At 39.3% G+C, this 17,548-nt stretch overlaps 1 protein-coding gene across 1 annotated transcript in view; it reads left to right on the top strand.

Moving 5' to 3' along the window:
* The window catches only part of FREM1 (FRAS1 related extracellular matrix 1), a 176,920-nt gene that overhangs the window by 24,432 nt on the left and 134,940 nt on the right, over nucleotides 1–17,548 (top strand). The window contains exons 2-4 of the mRNA XM_043978303.1: nucleotides 6,325–6,835; nucleotides 13,348–13,442; nucleotides 14,673–14,974. Coding sequence (XP_043834238.1) covers nucleotides 6,605–6,835; nucleotides 13,348–13,442; nucleotides 14,673–14,974 — 628 coding nt within the window. The 5' untranslated portion in view covers nucleotides 6,325–6,604. The remainder of the gene's footprint in view (nucleotides 1–6,324; nucleotides 6,836–13,347; nucleotides 13,443–14,672; nucleotides 14,975–17,548) is intronic.

Here is a 17,548-nt window from a genome sequence, read left to right as displayed (position 1 = left end):
TGCCCTTTTAAAATGGCTATACATCAGGAATTCAGTTCCTTGTGAGAATGTTTTCTTACCTGCTTAAACTCTGACCATATCTCTAGAGTTAAGGAACATGTTTTGCCATGTAATTTGAAAAATCAGCTCTTGCCCCCATATCTTGTTGAACAGGAAACCAGGACCTTTGACTGATTAGTGATAAGCTAAACTGAATACCTAACTTAAAGAACAATGAGATGTTTGATGAATATTGGAAAAGCCATCCTTTCCCATAAAACAAAGCCAAGAAACATGTGATATCCTTTTAAAGGAGAGATGGATTGAAACAGAGTTGATTAACCTTCCAGCTCTCAAACAGGAAACAATACATACTTTGATTGACTTAATTGGTTCTCTTTTTTGGTCTTTTCTTATTTCGGGCGATACTTAAATACCCTTTTAAAAGACCTAGAAATGAAAATTTGGAAAATGAGACAAAAAAGAAGGCTGAGACATGATGGCTTTCTTTTTCTTTTTAAAGGTGGGGTGTGTGTGTGTGTGTGTGTGTGTGTGTGTGTGGGTGGGTGGGTGTGGTGTGGTGTGGTGTGGTGTGGTGGTGGTAATGGTAATGGTTAGAGAAGGAGAGGTTAGTAATTCACAACATATACCAAGATCAGGAACTTGAATCCTGATCAAAGCACTTGTTTTGCTTCCCCATCATATAATTCAAGACATCCCTGGGTTTTCAAAGGGAATTTGTTTCAGCTGTTGGCTGAGTGGGTGGCAGGGGAATACAATTAGAGGAAAACATACATACCTGTCTCTGCCAAGGGTAGTCTTTAGGGGAGACTGATAGGAGGTAGAGACTTTTAAACCTTTGGTAACCCTCCCCCCCCCCGCCCCCCGACTGGTGAAATAGAATCCACTCCCTGTGTACATTATAATTTCCTACTTTACCAAATTCCATTTGTGTTCAACAGTATCAGGTACATCAGGAGAGGAATATTTATTTACCTGAATCTTGTACTCTGGTAAACAGAAGTGTCACAGGGGAAATAGATGGTGGGGGTCCTTAGGTATTCCTCTCTAAAGAATTAAAACTCTCACACACATTCCAATTAGAATAAACATGGCCTTTTATTTGGGCAATGGAGAAAGTGACCAAGAGGGAAGACTTCCTCTCCTCTTGGGGAGGAGATGGCTTGGAGACATTTTTCTCCTCCACCAGAAAGGGAGGCCAAGGCTTTTATAGAGGATGGATAGGTTGACCACCTGAAAATGGAAAGTTCCCTTTGGGGGTAGGGAAAACTTGAATGGGGGTGGGATGTTTCTTTTGGAATGATAGTCCCAAACTCTGGAGTTTATCTCTGTCTTCTAGTTTAGGTAGTAGCCACGCCCAATGGACTTTCCAGCTATAGAATTCAATCTCCCCCTACTTCTTAGGTGTGTCTGTCCTGATAGCTAGTTGGTCAGTTTAAACTTTAATAGTCCCTTAATTCCTTGATATGTCCCAACCGCCATGTCACAAGGATCACTTTTTCTGATGAGAGGGCATGTGGCAGAGTGAAAAGTATGCTAATTTTGGAGTCTGAGGTCCTGAGTACAAATCCCAGCGTTATTACTATTATTTATTACCTATATTGCCTTGAACAATCATGTTATCTCTTTGGAACTCCTCATCCATAGACTAAGGGGATAACACTAGATAATCTCTGAGGTCTCTTTCAGGTCTAAATTTATGATCCTATTGTCACGGGGAAAATAGGGTAGGGGGTTTGGGGTCCTTAGGAATTCCTCTTTAAAGAATTACACCCTCTTGCACACAAAAGCAATTAGAATAAGATAGTAGTTTATTTAGGGGCTGGGGAAGGGAAGGGAAACCATGAGGGAAATCCTTGGACTTCTCATGGGGAGAAGGCATGGCACAGAGCTTGGCTCTGAGATACCAATCTCCTCGAGCAGGAGACTAGCAGGTACTTTTATAGAGGACTGATGGGGGTGACCATCTGACTGTGGAAAGTTCCTCTACTGAGGGAAGACCATCCCCCACTGGTGGTGCCTGGAGGAGTTGGGTGAGGGGGTGGCTGCAGATCTCTCTAGCCATCTCTCTGGACAAAGGCAGCAGCCACACCCAAATTTATCTCCCCAGGGGTGAGGGAGACTGGAAAGAAGGGTGGGGGTCCTGGAGCTAGCTCAGTCTGATCTGGTTCCACTTATCTCTTTAGGTGTGTCTGTCCTTTGGTTTAGTGTCTCAAGGAGAAGGTTCCTTGATGTACCCCAGAGAACTTCTGGGGTGCTCTGGGCCCATAACACTATGACGGCAATGACTTCGTGATTCTGGCAGACTGTTTCATGGTATTTCTAGTACAGGCTCAGTGTTGTATTTTATTTTCAGTTTTGTCTCTGGTTGTGTTTTTAGGAATTTTTATATTTATCTTATTTTAGAACAGTGTATTTGGCTTCTTTAAAGAGGCTTGTTCTACGATATTATCAAAAACACCTTTTTAAAAAATAGCCAATTTAAAAATATATATTAAGATTTAAAATTATCTTTCTTACACATAATATTAAAGTGCAAAGTCACACAATCAGGTATGAAATTGAAACAAAGGAAGTGGAGGAAATATGTTTTCTCAGGAACTTGAGATAAGCTGATATTTATAATCAGATATTAGATTTAATTCTAAAAACTTGTTGGTCACTGAAACGAGAAGAGAAAAACAGTACACAGCTTCCATTTTCTGAAAAAAAGAATATGAAATCTTTTAGAGGCAAACTTTTAACTAGGGCTTATTTTGAGCAGGAATTTATCATGTAGGTTCTTGTATTTTGTAGGGTGTGATATTTTTAAAATGCATATTTTGATTTCTATTTAAGGTAGTTAAATATTTAAATTGATATGTATGTTTGATCCATCCTCATCAAACTACACAACTTGGAAAGCCTAAATGGATGCGTAGTTAACATGGTTATTAGGCGTTCTTCAATTTAATTAAATAAATATCTGTATTAGGCGTTGGAAGCACAGATAATAAATAAAACAATCTTTTTCCTTAAGGAATTACATTCTATTCTTTTTAGTTCAACAAAACTTTATTCAATACCTGGGGAGCCTTTGCCTGTTATTAGATTATAGTCAATTTATGATTGGATGTTTTAGTTCATGCCCATAGTACAAATATTCTTTGTCGGGAGATTAAGAGAGAGAATCAAATGCTTTATATACAATACTGGTGGAGGTGGAGATTGTCATTCTGCTGAGAAAACACACACACACACACACACACACACACTCACACACACCCCACCACCATCTCTACCACCACCTTGTTCTTGAATAAGAATCCTTTCTAGGGAACTTAGATTCTTATTTGGGTGTGAGTTGGGCTAAGATAACCCTTTAACTCCCTTCCAATTGTGAGATTCTATGAAGTTTGAGAGCCAGACCTATATTTCCAATCACACAGAAGGGCCAGTTCACTTCAGCACAGACATGTGCACGTAGGTTGGTTATATGTAGGTAGAGCCAATGTTGATCACATATAAAGATTTGGGATCAGGTATTTGGTGGTTCCATAAAAAGTGAATGATTCTAAGAACTGCAGATCCCTTTAAGGGTAAAGTGATACAAGTAAGCTGTTAGAGGGCAGGGATTGCTGTTCATTTTATGTTCATATCCCAGAACCTACCATAGTGCTTTATACATAGTAGGTGCTTAATAAATACTTATTGATTTGAATGTCACACATTGCTCATGAATCAATGGTTGCAATGGGGTGGATTTTCCCAAATGTTAATGTTGTAAGCTTTATGGTCATTTGTGATAAAGAAAAATGTTCTAAAAGACATATTGATTGCAGGGGATAAGGCACTAGTCCTGGATTCAGTAGGACCTGAGTTCAAATCCAGCCTCAGACACTTGACACTTACTAGCTGTGTGACCCTGGGCAAGTCACTTAACCCTCATTGCCCCACAAAAAATAAATAAAAATAATTAAATAAAAGACATATTGATCTGTATCTTCTTTTCAAGTGCCAAATTAAATATGTGTGTGTGTGTGTGTGTGTGTGTGTGTGTGTATAAATCACATATGTATTCCAAAAGTTTTATTAGTGCTTTGATTGTCTAAACCATAGATTGAATCTCAGGTGCTTCCAAGATTGTCATGGAATACACAGACAATGAAATATACTGTTTAAAAATGTTTACATAGAATTTATTACTTCAAACTCTTTGTTTACATTATCTTATTCTTTAAAGCAGATCTTTTGGGTTGGGGGAAGTCAGTAAATCATCCCCATTTTACAGGTGGGGGTAACAAAAACAGAGAGGTCAAGAGACTTGCCCAAAACCATGCTGTTTAACCACCATGAGGTGGTTAAAGAAGGTCTCCACTTCTGTCCATTTTAACCTTGTATTTTGGTGTTCCCACAGCAGTATCTGTAAATCATTTACATACATGAAAGAACATGTCAATCCAAGTTTGAAAGAAATAATTCCTATAAACATCCTTTACTGAATAACATTTTCCTCTTGGTAGCTCTCATTGGGTAGAAAAGTCTTGAGCTGTACCTATTCTACGGATTGTAAAGCCTGATGGGTATATTATATTAGCTCTGTCCGCATTTTGTTTCTTAGAGAGTACCAGTAGACTATATATTAACATTAGCAGAGGCACAATATATTGGAGCAGTTAGACTGTTGGAGCTATAGTATGGAAGACTGGTGTGCCAATATTTCCTCTGCTACTCGTAAGCTGTGACTGTGGTCAAGCCTCTCGATCCTCTTGAGCCTTTTACTTCCTCTGGAAAAGAGGAATAATAGTTCTCATGAGAACTACATTACAGGGTTGTGAAGATGAAAATAAGAGCATATATGCATCTAAAACTAAATTGCAGGGAAGGAGCCCATCTGCATCAGTAGATGGAGTATCTTCTTTTTCTTTTCTTTTTTTTTTTTAAATGAGGCAATTGGGGTTAAGTGACTTGCCCAGGGTCACACAGCTAGTAAGTGTTAAGTGTCTGAGGCTGGATTTGAACTCAGGTACACCTGAATCCAGCGCCGGTGCTCTATCCACTGCCTCACCTAGCTGCCCCGATGGAGTATCTTCAACTGGAAGTTTCCTATGTCAATGAAATCAAAGATTGAGTCCTTGTCCTGTGGAAATTGCGGTATATGACTCTATTAATAATCATTTCTGTTATAAAACTTATGCAAAATATTCATTTAAAAAGAATAGACAAAGATGGAATATTTGAATCTAGAATTAACCAGTAGAGTTTGAGTAGGGCAGTGACAAAGTGAGACCTGTACTTTAGGAATCTCATTTTGGCAGTTACCATATTGGGAGTGTAGAGAATGGATGGAAGTGGGGAGAGTCTTGAGGCTCAGAGACCAAATAATGAGGTTATTGCTTAGTACAGCTCAGAAATAAAGGCCTGTACTAGGTTGATATCTGTGTGAGTGGAGAGAAGGGGTTGGATGTGAGAGATGTTTTGGTAGTAGAATTAACAATACCCAGCAACTCATTGGATGTGTGAAATAGGGAGAGTGGGAAGTTAAGGATGACATCAAAGGATGTGAACCATGGTATCTCAAAGGAAAGGGATGTCATTGACAGAAATAAGAAAGTTCAAAAGAGATGTGGGTTCAAAAGAAAATTCAAAAGAAGTTCAAAAGAAACCTGGGATCTGTGAACTTTAAAGAAAATGATAGCTGTTTTCTGGTATCATTGATGTCCTTGGTAATCTCTAAGTGTTTTATTTTATGTGTTTAATCACATTATTTTGATAAGGGGTCCATTGACTTCAACAGACTGCCCAAAAGGTTTTTACGAATCCTTGATCTGGTTCCTCCTAATTACAAATCGAATGTTCTTTCTACTTCAATCCTCCTCCCCTCCCCACCTTTCTGATATATCCCTTCTCAGGCATAGTAATTTTCAAGCAATATGCTGAGGAAAACTAATCTTTCCCTTGGCGACCCAATTATCTAGTAGTCACTTCATAGGACAAACAAGGGAGTAGAATATCGGAGTTCAGTAACTTTCTCTAGACTAAGAGGGAATAAGTTATATCCATTTATCTTGAGGTCAAAGGTAGTAATTCTCCTCTGGGACCACCCAATGACCATCAAGATTGCTTTTAAGAAAGTCAGGAAGCCCAGGTCCCACAAGCTGGATAATGAGTTGGCCCCATCACCTTTCAGATGGGCTCAGAGGTCAGGTTAGTTTATTTGTTTTTAATTTACCTGAAATGAAAGGAGGTTTGAAAGATTCCTTTGTCACTTGGATCTCCTGAATAGCAAAGTCCTTCTTTTGCTCTCTCTCTCTCCCTTTCCCCTACCCCTTCTCCTATTTGCAGGATTAGAAAAGCACTCAGAAAGTCCATTAATCTTTCTGGCGTTGTCAGGATTGATCAGCGAGTTTTATTAAAAAAAAAAAAAAAGCTCCAGGATTTCTTGAAAGGCCTCATTCTCCAGATTTCAAGAAGGGGGAGCCTACAGCAATCTCTGTGCATGTCGTCTGGATTCTTCTCCTAGCCTAGCCCTTTGGAGTATGTGTTGATGGTCCCAAAGGAGAAAGGGAAGCCTTCTTTTGTTTAAGCCTTTTTCCTGGAAGGAAGCTCGTGACCCCCTGATAACATGAACCTTCTTGGATCCAGTGGAGTGTTTCTCTGCCTGCTGCTTGTCCTGCAAGGCACCAGCTCATCCTTCATCAGTGTCAACCACGGGGTGAAGGTGGCGAAGGGCCGCTCTGCTTTTCTGTCACGGGAGGACCTGCAGTTTTCTATACCCAAGGAAAAAGATGCCTGCAAAGTGGAAGTTGTGATGAATGAACCAATAACCCAGAGGGTTGGGAAACTCACTCCTCAGGTATGTGATACCAGGCATTTTCCGTTCCATAGCATTGCATGGAGGTGTATGTGTGCATGTATGTTTTATTTGTCTAGTAAGTACCGACCCTCCAGGCCTGTGTTCATTCACTAGCAGAAGCACATTAAAATGATCAAATAAACACTACAGATAAGATCTGGAATTGAGTCTTGAATTTAATCAGTGGAACAAAGTCATGCCTGTGGATGCTAGGCCTTAGGTAGAAGAAGAAGAAGAAGGGGAAAAAGGAGCTAGGGAAAAGGAGGAAGAAGGTAAGAGAGAAAGGACATGTCTGTAACTGTAGATATGTTCTAAAATTGGATGTAAATTTGTCTTTCAGTAAATCAAATCTCTTAAACTATATTAGGGGACCCTACTAGAAGTAGCTAGGTGGCATAATAGATAAGAGTCAGGAAGACCCGAAATCAAATTTTACCTCAGACACTTACTAGCTGTGTAACCACGGGCAAGTCATTTAACTTCCGTTTGAGTCAGTTTCCTCATTTATAAAGTAGGGATAATAATAACACTCTCAAAGTTGTTGTGACAATCAAATGAGATAATACTTGTAAAGAATTTAGCACAGTACCTAGCACATGGTACTATATAAATGTTAGCTGCCATCATCATTACCGTCATCAACCATCATCAAAGCTTTCTAGTTGGTACAATGGATAGAGCGCCAAACCTGAAGTCAAGAAGCCCTGAGTTTGAATCCAGCCTCATATACAGTACTAGCTGTATGACCCTGGGCGAGTCATAAGTCATTTAATTTCTATATGCATCACTTTCCTCATCTGTAAATTCAGGATAATGAGAGCACCTACATTCCAGAGTTGTTGTGAGGATAAAATGAGATGATATTTTTAAAAGCACTTTGTAAAACTTAAAGTGCTACATAAATACCAGCTACTACTACTACTACTACTACTACTACTACTACTACTACTGCTGCTGCTGACCATCTTGTAGTCAGTGCTTTTGTAAATAGGAGAATTACCCTCTTAACTTAGAAGTTTTCAATATGGTGCCAGGGAAAGAACACTGGACCTGGACTCAAGGTCTGCTATTCACTTACACATATGACCTTAGGAAAATCCCTTACCTTCTTTGGGTGTAATTTCCTAATCTATAAAATATTGGAATTGTTCTCCAAGGTGATGATCCCTAATTTTTTTTCCTGTGGATCTGATTTTCTTAACGTGTGGGTTGTAAGCTCCTATATGCCTCGAAAGTCTGTAAACTCCTGGCTGGCTGGAGCTTCCAATCTGTAAGGGATTAAAAAAAAAAAAAAAGATCTCCCAAGTTCCTTAAGCCTTGTGTGGGCCAATCTGTAAGGGCCTGCCCCCTCCCCAACTGCTTCTCCCAGACTAACAAGAAACTAGATTAAAAAGCCTACTTTCAATTAAAGCAAAAAAAAAAAAACCCAGGGTTTATTGATGAGAATAAATTTAGAGATAAGGACAAAGACAAGTAGGATATAGGACCTTGGCCAACAAATTCAACTGCTTCCTATTCCCCCCCCCCCCCGCCCCCGTGCGTCTCTAGCTCTGTGGATGTGGCTGGCCGCTGCTGCCACCACCTGCACTTCCTCTTGTCTAATTTTAGCCAAAGATGGGGGTCCCCAAATCAATTCTTACAGGGTCATGATGGTGCACACCAATAATAGCTAAAAATGGGGCAGCTCGGTGGCGCAGTGGATAGAGCACTGGCCCTGGAGTCAGGAGTACCTGAGTTCAGATCCGGCCTCAGACACTTAACATTTACTAGCTGTGTGACCCTGGGCAAGTCACTTAACCCCAATTGCCTCACTAAAAAACAAAACAAAACAAAAAACCCAAACCAAACAAAAATAATAGTTAAAATTTCTATAGCATCATAATGCTTCCCTAAAATGCTTTCAACACAACCACATTGTGAGTTCCAGTATTATTGTTCCCTTTTTACAGATTAGGAGGTTGAGGGTGCAAGGGGAAGAAACTGGCTCATTGTCACATAGCTAGTGAGTGAAATATCTAAGACTTGAACTCCTGTGTGGTGTTCCATTCTCCATGCTTTTATGTAGCCCTAATATCACAGGCTTCTTTTACCTTATGTAGATTAAAATTTGCCCCGGCTCCCCCCCAACCAAATACGTAGGACTCAAAACCATGTATCATTCCCAGGAAGGACTGGGGAGTTTGGACCTTGCTGCTGAGCTGAGAGTATTTTTATCCCCTCCATAGACTGAAGCAGACACACTCTGATTTTGTTCAAAGGTTTCCTAAAATGACAGAGGAGGAGGATAATGAGGTGCCCCAGACAAAATTAAAAGTGGTTCAATTTTTTTCCCTTTTTCACCCAGATGGTTAGTTATGGACCCTCCTCCCCACCCCCTTTTAAAAAAAAATCATCACATTCTGTTTCTAGCCCAATTTAGAAAGAATCACAACATCATGGAGAAGACACCCTTGGGTGTAGTAAGACCTTCTGTGGCAGTCATCAGATACTCAGAATCTCCTGAGAGCTTGTACTACTCTGAGATTTGTGCCCGATTTGCCAGCCAAAGAGCTTTAGATGAGACTCTGAAAATGCTGAAGGAAGACCAACCACAGCTGCTTCAGGCCCTTGGGCAACAGTTCCCAATCCTTTTGTACTTTTAACACCCGTGCACTCACCCCTCAGCCTGTCATATTACCTTATATTTTGACAATCTAGTCCATAGGATTGAGGATCGAGACCTGGAAGGGATGTCAGAGATCATCTTGTCGTGGGGTAATAATATCCAGTATCTATATAGCATTGTAAGGTTTGCAAAGCACTCACATAGATGATCTAATAATAATGACTAATGTTTATATAGTGCTACCATGTGCCAGACACCATGCTTTATCATTATCTCATTTGATCCTTACAACAGCTCTTGGAAATAGATGCTATTTTTACCCCCACTTTATAAACAAGGAAACTGAGACAGACACAGGTTAACATAGTTGCCTGGGGTTTCCTGGCTAATAAGGGTTTGGGGCAGTATTTGGACTTAGGTCTTCCTGACTCCAGATCCAGTGTTATATCCACTGCCTAGGGAATCATATAATTATTGATTCAGAGCTAAGAGATACCTTAGAGGCTATTTCATTTACCTTTTCATTTTTATAGATGAGGAAACTGCGGCCTATACATACATGCAAGGAGACAAATTTATTGAAGGGGAAGATGGGGAGTTCTTATAAGACCTTTGTAATTAATTATGAAGCACTGTAAACAATAATAGCTAGATTTTGTTTTTAGTGCTTCGTGGTTGGCTCAATGCTTTACATATATTATCTGATTTGATCTTCACAACAATCCTGTGAAGTAGGTGCTATTTTTACTTCAGATTCATAGAGTAGAAAATTAGGGCAGAAAGAGGTTAAACCACTTGCTCAGAGTCAGTATCTGAGGCAGGATTTGAATTTAAGTTTTACTGATTTTGAGCCCAGTGCTCTCTTCACTGTATCATACTGTTGTTGTCATTGATGCTATTGTTGTGAAATTGATTGACACCCTTTTGCACATTCTAAGGAAAATGGAAGCTTGTCTTAAAACTTCCAAAATATGTATTTTCCAGGGATAAATCTGATGATTTAGGGGTTGTCTCTGGATCTGGATAAGGCTATGAAATGTCAGGAGTTTCATCTTTATTTTATCTACATCTTTTAAACTTTCAGAATTGTACAAAACCATTTGTTTTAAAATCTTCCAAAGATGCCAATGGGCCCGTCATCTTATTGTGTTCTGATGCTTCCTGGTTATTGTAAACTCACCTAGAGCAAGGAGCATCCATTAATGGCTTTTTGAATCAAAGGTCAAATGTTGTTGGGAATTGTGTTGAGGTTTTTCTAAACTGGTTCAGTTACTCTTAGGGAATTCAGTTTTCACACATTTACCCTACTAAGGAGGCCCAGACACAAAAAAACCAGGTTATCCTTTAATATAGTTTAATAGCAAATTCAGACCAAAGCTTTTCTAGAGAGCCAATTGTATTAACAATACCCCGCTGGGTAATGAACAGTTTCATGTGGTTTGCACAGAAAATGTTTTGTTTAACATCTGCTCAATTAGCGTTTTTATTTCATTACTGAAGTTTGTCTTAAAACCAACAGGTTTAATTTCCTATCAGATATTTGAAAAGGGATTTAGATTGGCACACACAAAGTGCATTCTGCTCAACAATGTCCCTTGATATATTCAATTACGTGAACTCCAGGACTCTGTATCTTCCTCTGTTTTAGAAATTAGCTTTCTCACAAAATTCCCTGCATTTTTTAAAATCGAGAAATTTATCTTTGCATGTCCCCAAGCACATAGTAGGAGTTTAATATATGTTTTGAAATGTCCCAGTAAACATTTTGGGGGGAGTGGCAAAGCACTTCCCACCCCGGATTCTAAGAGGAAATACAATGTTGAGAAAGTGTCTCTAGTTTGAACTAGTTCGCTGTCATTAAAGTGAGTAATGAGTTAGGAATGTGTGACAATTTAATTATAAATTGTAATTGAAAAGCAGTTGAAGTGGAAAAAAACAAAGCTAGACAGTAATTAGAAAAGGATTTAGCTCTCCTTTGTTTTAGTTAGTAAATTTATAGACAATTATGGTTGTCGCCTTTTATAAAAGGAAAACATATTAGGAAACATAAAACAGATGTTTCTTTTAACAAAGCAGATTGTCTCTTTTTTACAATGACTATTTGTCAGTAAGATGGAGAAAGGCCTTTTGTTTATCTTTTTCCTTGTTGTCAATTAAAAAGAGAAACCAATGATGTCTCTGGGAAAAGAAAATCACTTCTATTAGTGATAAACTTATCTTGAGAGTGGATTGTATTGACTGACATTGTTTGAGATTGTGTAAAGGTAAGCTCTTAAACTCAAAAGCCAGATATCAAACATTGAGAAACAAGACCCCCTAAAATAGCTTTTTTCTACTAGACCTGAGCTGAAGATTAGAGAAGGCCCTTTTAAAAAGAGTATAGGGTTCCTTAAGTAAATAATAATTATTATTTTTATCTCTGGCCAAACTGCAGCAATGAAATTTGTGTAATTTTAACTAGATGCAGTTTTTTATTGGTTTTCTTGCTCTCTTCTCTGCTTTGGAAGGGTTAATAAAGACAGTTTTTAGATGTGTGTATAGATTAGAATTGCTAAAAACAAATACACATTACCACTGTCAGGGGCTTCATCTTTTAAAACAAAGCATGATGATGATGATGGGTATGTTCGTGTGTGTATATATACATACATATACATGTAAAGATATATGTACATATTTATGTATCAATATACTTGTATAGGGGCAGCTAGATGGCGCAGTGGATAGAGCACCGGCCCTGGAGTCAGGAGTACCTGAGTTCAAATCCGGCCTCAGACACTTAACACTTACTAGCTGTGTGACCCTGGGCAAGTCACTTAACCCCAATTGCCTCACTAAAAAAAAAAAAAAAAATATATATATATATATATATATATATATATACTTGTATATATGTATATGTGTATATTTGTGTGTAAATATGTGTATGTATATATATATGAATGTGCATTGTACATTTCTATGCCTTTCTCCATCTCACTGACAAAAGCATTTAAAAAGAGACAATATGCTTTGTTAAAAGCATATACATGCATGCATATATACACATATACATACACACATATATAGATAGAAAGATATAGATGGGTGGGTGGATGGATAGATAGATAGATAGATAGATAGATAGATAGATAGATAGATAGATAGATAGATAGATAGATAGATAGATGGAAGCATCTATATGGCACAGTGGATAGAGTTGGGCCTAGAGTCAGGAAGACCTGAATTCACATCTAGTCTCAGATACTTATTAGTTGTGTGACCCTGTACAAATTATTTAACCTCTAGGTCAACCTCTGTTTCCTCAACTATAAAATGAGAATAGTAATAGCACCTACTTTCAAAGGTTGTTATGAGAATTAAATGAGATAATATTTCTAAAGCATTTAGCACAGTGCCTGGCATATAGTTTTAGACATTTAATAAATGTTCCTTACTCTTTTCCTTTATGTGTGTGTATGCAAGTATAAATTTTGGAGTGTACATAAATACGTATAACTTTTATGACATGTTTGTATGTGCATGTGTATACTCAGATATAGATAAAGTAAATGCTTGAATTGTGTGTATATTAAATTTTTGTAAATGGAATCAGATTTCCAATTCACTAGTGGAGTATGAAAATAATTTTGTGATCCAATCCAATCCAACAAGCATTTGTTGATGCATATAATCACTCTTTAATGCGTCCATTTGGTAAGTTTCAATTTTTATGTACCAGGTATGCTTAGAGCATGGCACAGCTGTCTACACAGGTGCATGGAGGGTAAATCTCTTCATGCATGGTTGTTAGAATAAATAGCCATCAGCCCACACATTTCTCTAGGCAATTAGTAGGCAGCTTGAAAGAATAGAATTTTGTGCTGTGCTTCTCATAAATACTTATCCTTTATTCACTATGCATTAGGTATTTGACTGTCATTTCCTTCCTAATGAAGTAAAGTACACTCATAATGGTTGCCCAATCCTAAATGAAGATGCTATTAAGCTTAGACTGTACAGGTAAGCCACACTGTTTGGGCTCAATTTTCATTCTATACAACTATTATATCCTTTGATCAGTGGGTGATTATTGTAAGGTAGTAGGAAGGCGCAAGTGTGAGGTCCAATATAAGGAAATGCTCAGTGGACAGAGCCAAAGAGCTTCCTTCATGGAAAAATGCTTCTGGGCTTTTGGGATCCCAACTTGAAACAGAGAATATAATCAAAGCTCTCAATGTTATACATTTGGATCATCCCATTTGGATTTTATATGAGTCAAATGTTTAACCCTGTACTTCCAAAAATTATTCAAATCCTGCCTCAGACACTAACTAGTATGATTCTAGGAAGGTCACTTAGTCTATCTCAGCCTCAGTTTCCTCATCTGTAAAACAGGGTTTATGATAGCACCTACTTTAAAGTGTGATTGTGATGATAAAATGAGATAATATTTGTTTTGTTTTTTTGTTTTTGCGGGGCAATGGGGGTTAAGTGACTTGCCCAGGGTCACACAGCTAGTAAGTGTCAAGTGTCTGAGGCCGGATTTGAACTCAGGTACTCCTGAATCCAGGGCCGGTGCTTTATCCACTGCGCCACCTAGCCACCCCGAGATAATATTTGTAAAATGTTTTTTCAGACCTCAAGGTTCAAAATAGACCTTATTAATACAGATGAGGAAACTGAAGCACAGAGAGGTTAATTAACTTGCTCAGGGTCACTCAGGTAGAAAGTAAACAGGATTTGAATGTAAAGCCTATCTATCTCTTCCAAATCTAGCACCCCCTTCCTTCCTTCCTTCCTTCCTTCCTTCCTTCCTTCCTTCCTTCCTTCCTTCCTTCCTTCCTTCCTTCCTTCCTTCCTTCCTTCCTTCCTTCCTTCCTTCCTTCCTTCCTTCCTTCCTTCCTCCTTCCCTCCCTCCCTCTCTTCATTTCTTCTTTCCCCCTTTCTATCTTTCCTCCCTTTAGAAAAAAAAAATCCTTGAAACAAGCATGGTCAAGCAAAATCAATTCCCACAGGAGCCAAGTCCAAAAAGATACATCTCATTCTCTATCACACTTTCCCATGCATCCTCCTGCCTCCCAGGAAAGGATACAGCATAAGAAGGGTGGGCTTGAGTAGCAAGGAGAGAAAAACTGATTAATTTGTGACTTGGATGAGAATTGGCCTTGAATCTAAGAAACAACCAAAAGTCTATTTGACAGTCAGGATGAGTCATCAACAATTCTGATTTTGTTCTCTTTCCTTTTAAAGATTTACAGAAACTGAAACCTTCACAGAAACTTTTATTCTTCGGGTTTATCTCCTGGAGCCCGACTGTAGCATCGTCCGGATGAGCACCAGGGCACTGGAGGTGCCTGAGGTCTATGGCCTATCCAGAGCAATCGATAAGAATGTGATCAGTTTTGATTATGAGAGGAGGGTGAATCTGGAATGCACCATAAGGCTTTCTCCATTAGAAACTGGCCTACCAGCCCACGGTCAGGTTGTTGTTGTGGAACCGCAACAAGGAGAACCGCGAGGAGACCAGCCCCACAGCTTTTTCCCTGAGTCCCGTATGGCATTTTGGAATGTTATTATTAGTATTAGTTTATAGTTGTTGACATAGTACATAAATGGATGAATACTGGACCTTAAATCATAGGTAAGATGGGCATACATGGAAGAAAGACAGGGCATTCCAGGCAGGGTCACAGTGTGAGTAAAGACAGAGAGGTAGGGGCAAGCAAAGATTTTATGTACAGGAGTAGCAGTTCAATTAAATTGAATGAACATTTAATTGCCTACTATCTACTTGCCACTATGCCATCTACTGAGGATACAACAAGAAAAACGGAATTGTCTCTGCCCTTGATGAGCATGCATTCTCCTGTTAATTAAGACAAAAGGAGCTGGGTGGGGTGGCACAAACCTAAAATCTCTGCTAACAGGTAAACTGAGGCTGGCAGACCTCAAGCTCAGGCTGCAGTTGGATCAGGTGTCTGCACTAAGTTTGTCATAAATATAGTGAGCCCTGGGAGGAGGGGTAGTCACCAACCAGGTGGGGAAACCAACTCAGCTCAGAAACAGAACAGCTCAGAGATCCTGTTTTGATCAGAAATGAGATCTGGCTGGGAGGAGCCCCTGTATGTCTAGCCTGGGTGAGATGGAGAGACATGATCTTTTAAAGAAAAAGGAAGGGAGGAAGGGAGGGAGGGAGGGAAGAAGGAAAGAAGGAAGGAAGGAAGAAAGGAAGGAAGGAAGAAAGGAAGGAAGGAAGGAAGGAAGGAAGGAAGGAAGGAAGGAAGGAAGGAAGGAAGGAAGGAAGGAAGGAAGGAAGGAAGGAAGGAAGGAGAAAGAGAGACAGAGAGAGAGAGAACGAACATTAAAGCCATTCTGTGAAGGACGTTGTTTATTAAGGTCCAAGTCAATTAGATTTTTGTCCAGTAGATAATGGAGAATCATTTAAAGTTTTTTTTTTCAGCCTGGAGTTAACTTTTCTCCTTCTTCTTCACTTACCCATCGTTTAAAGCCTTAAAAACAGTGTGGTTTCACTGGTACTGGTATGTTCTCATCTAGACAAAGATCTCCACATATTCCTATCTCAGCAGATGGTTTCATGATTTGCTATATAGAAAAAAAAGTCACCATCCAGTGGTCTGCTAAAGAGCCTCCCCAATAGTGTGAGAGTCATCTTTAAATGAGAGACATTGAGCCTATTACTCGACTCAGTACAACTTGGCATGGGGAATAAAATAAGCATTTATATAGTGCCCACTAAGTGCCAGGCACTGTGTTAAATGCTTTTACAGATACCCTCTCACTGTATCCTCACACCCCTGAGAGTTGGATACCATTATAATCCCCATTTTACAATTGAGGAATCTGAGCCTAAGCAATTTATCAAGGGTCATTACAGCTAGCAAATATTTGAGGTCACATTTGAACTCAGGACTTCCCGACTCCAGGCCACCCCCCCCAACTTTATCCACTGCTCCACCTAATTGCCTCAAAGGTATACCTTTTAAAAACTTAGGATCAGCTCCATGCCCACGATTAATCAATGAAATAACCATGGGTTTAAACAAACAAAATCAACATTTCTATTCCACCCCCCCTCCCTCTTCCTCTTTCCCTCCCTCTCCCTCTCCTTGTCCCTCTCTCCCTCCCTTCCCTCTCTCCCTCCCTGTCCCTTTTCTTTCCCTCCCTCAAGGCTACATTGAAATTCAAGCAGAATTCTAATCAGAGAATTCCTCTTTGTGAATAAAACCCTAATCACACACATGCTCTCATGTTCAGTGCTGGTCCATTCTATGCCTGAGCCCACCCCACCCATTTCCTAATGATATGGTGGGAAATGGGGTACGGGTTTAGGGTTAGGGGTTGGGGTTCTTAGGAATTCCTCTTTAAAGAATTACACCCTCTTGCACACAAAAGTAGTTAGAATAAGGTGGTAGTTTATTTAGGAGCAAGGGAAGGGAAGGGTGGGGGGAGGGAAACCATGAAAGAAATCCTTGGACTTTTCATGGGGAGATTGGCATAAAGCACATGGCTCACAGGTACCAAATCTCCTCGAACAGGAGACTGGAAGGTACTTTTATAGAGGCCTGATGGGCCAATTCCCCACACTCTCAGATTCTGCAGTCAGGGTCCACTCTTATTCTGCTCTCTCTAACTCTACCAATAATATTTCCAAGCCTCAAACTCATGTTTTCTTCACATTTCATACTCTTTGCTCTATGCGTCACCATTCTCAGCATCCACAAATACCTTACCTACCATGCTAATGATCAGAACCAGGAAAACACCCTGACTTCCCTTCTAATTCCTCTATAGCCAGTGGAGGGGTTTGGGAATAGGGTGAAAAGATGACGAGCTATGGGAGATCTCTTCTGTAGCTCAGGCTGCTTGCTACCTTTTTATTCAGTTTTACATGTTCTTTATGATGATTTCCAGAAATTCAGGTTGGTTCCTTTAGTACAAAAGGCAGAAAATCAATTCCTGATAGTGAATTCATTCATTCATTCATTCATTCATTCAATATTCAGCATAAAAGTTAGGCATTATGGGGAAAAAAGTTTGATAGTGATGTATTTTGATTTTATATTTCTACAACATAAATTTCTATAAATCTTTTATATTTAAACTTT

Source organism: Dromiciops gliroides, chromosome 1, assembly GCF_019393635.1.
Source record: "Dromiciops gliroides isolate mDroGli1 chromosome 1, mDroGli1.pri, whole genome shotgun sequence".
Classification (NCBI taxonomy): domain Eukaryota; kingdom Metazoa; phylum Chordata; class Mammalia; order Microbiotheria; family Microbiotheriidae; genus Dromiciops; species Dromiciops gliroides.
This window is presented reverse-complemented; position numbering and strand designations above follow the sequence as displayed.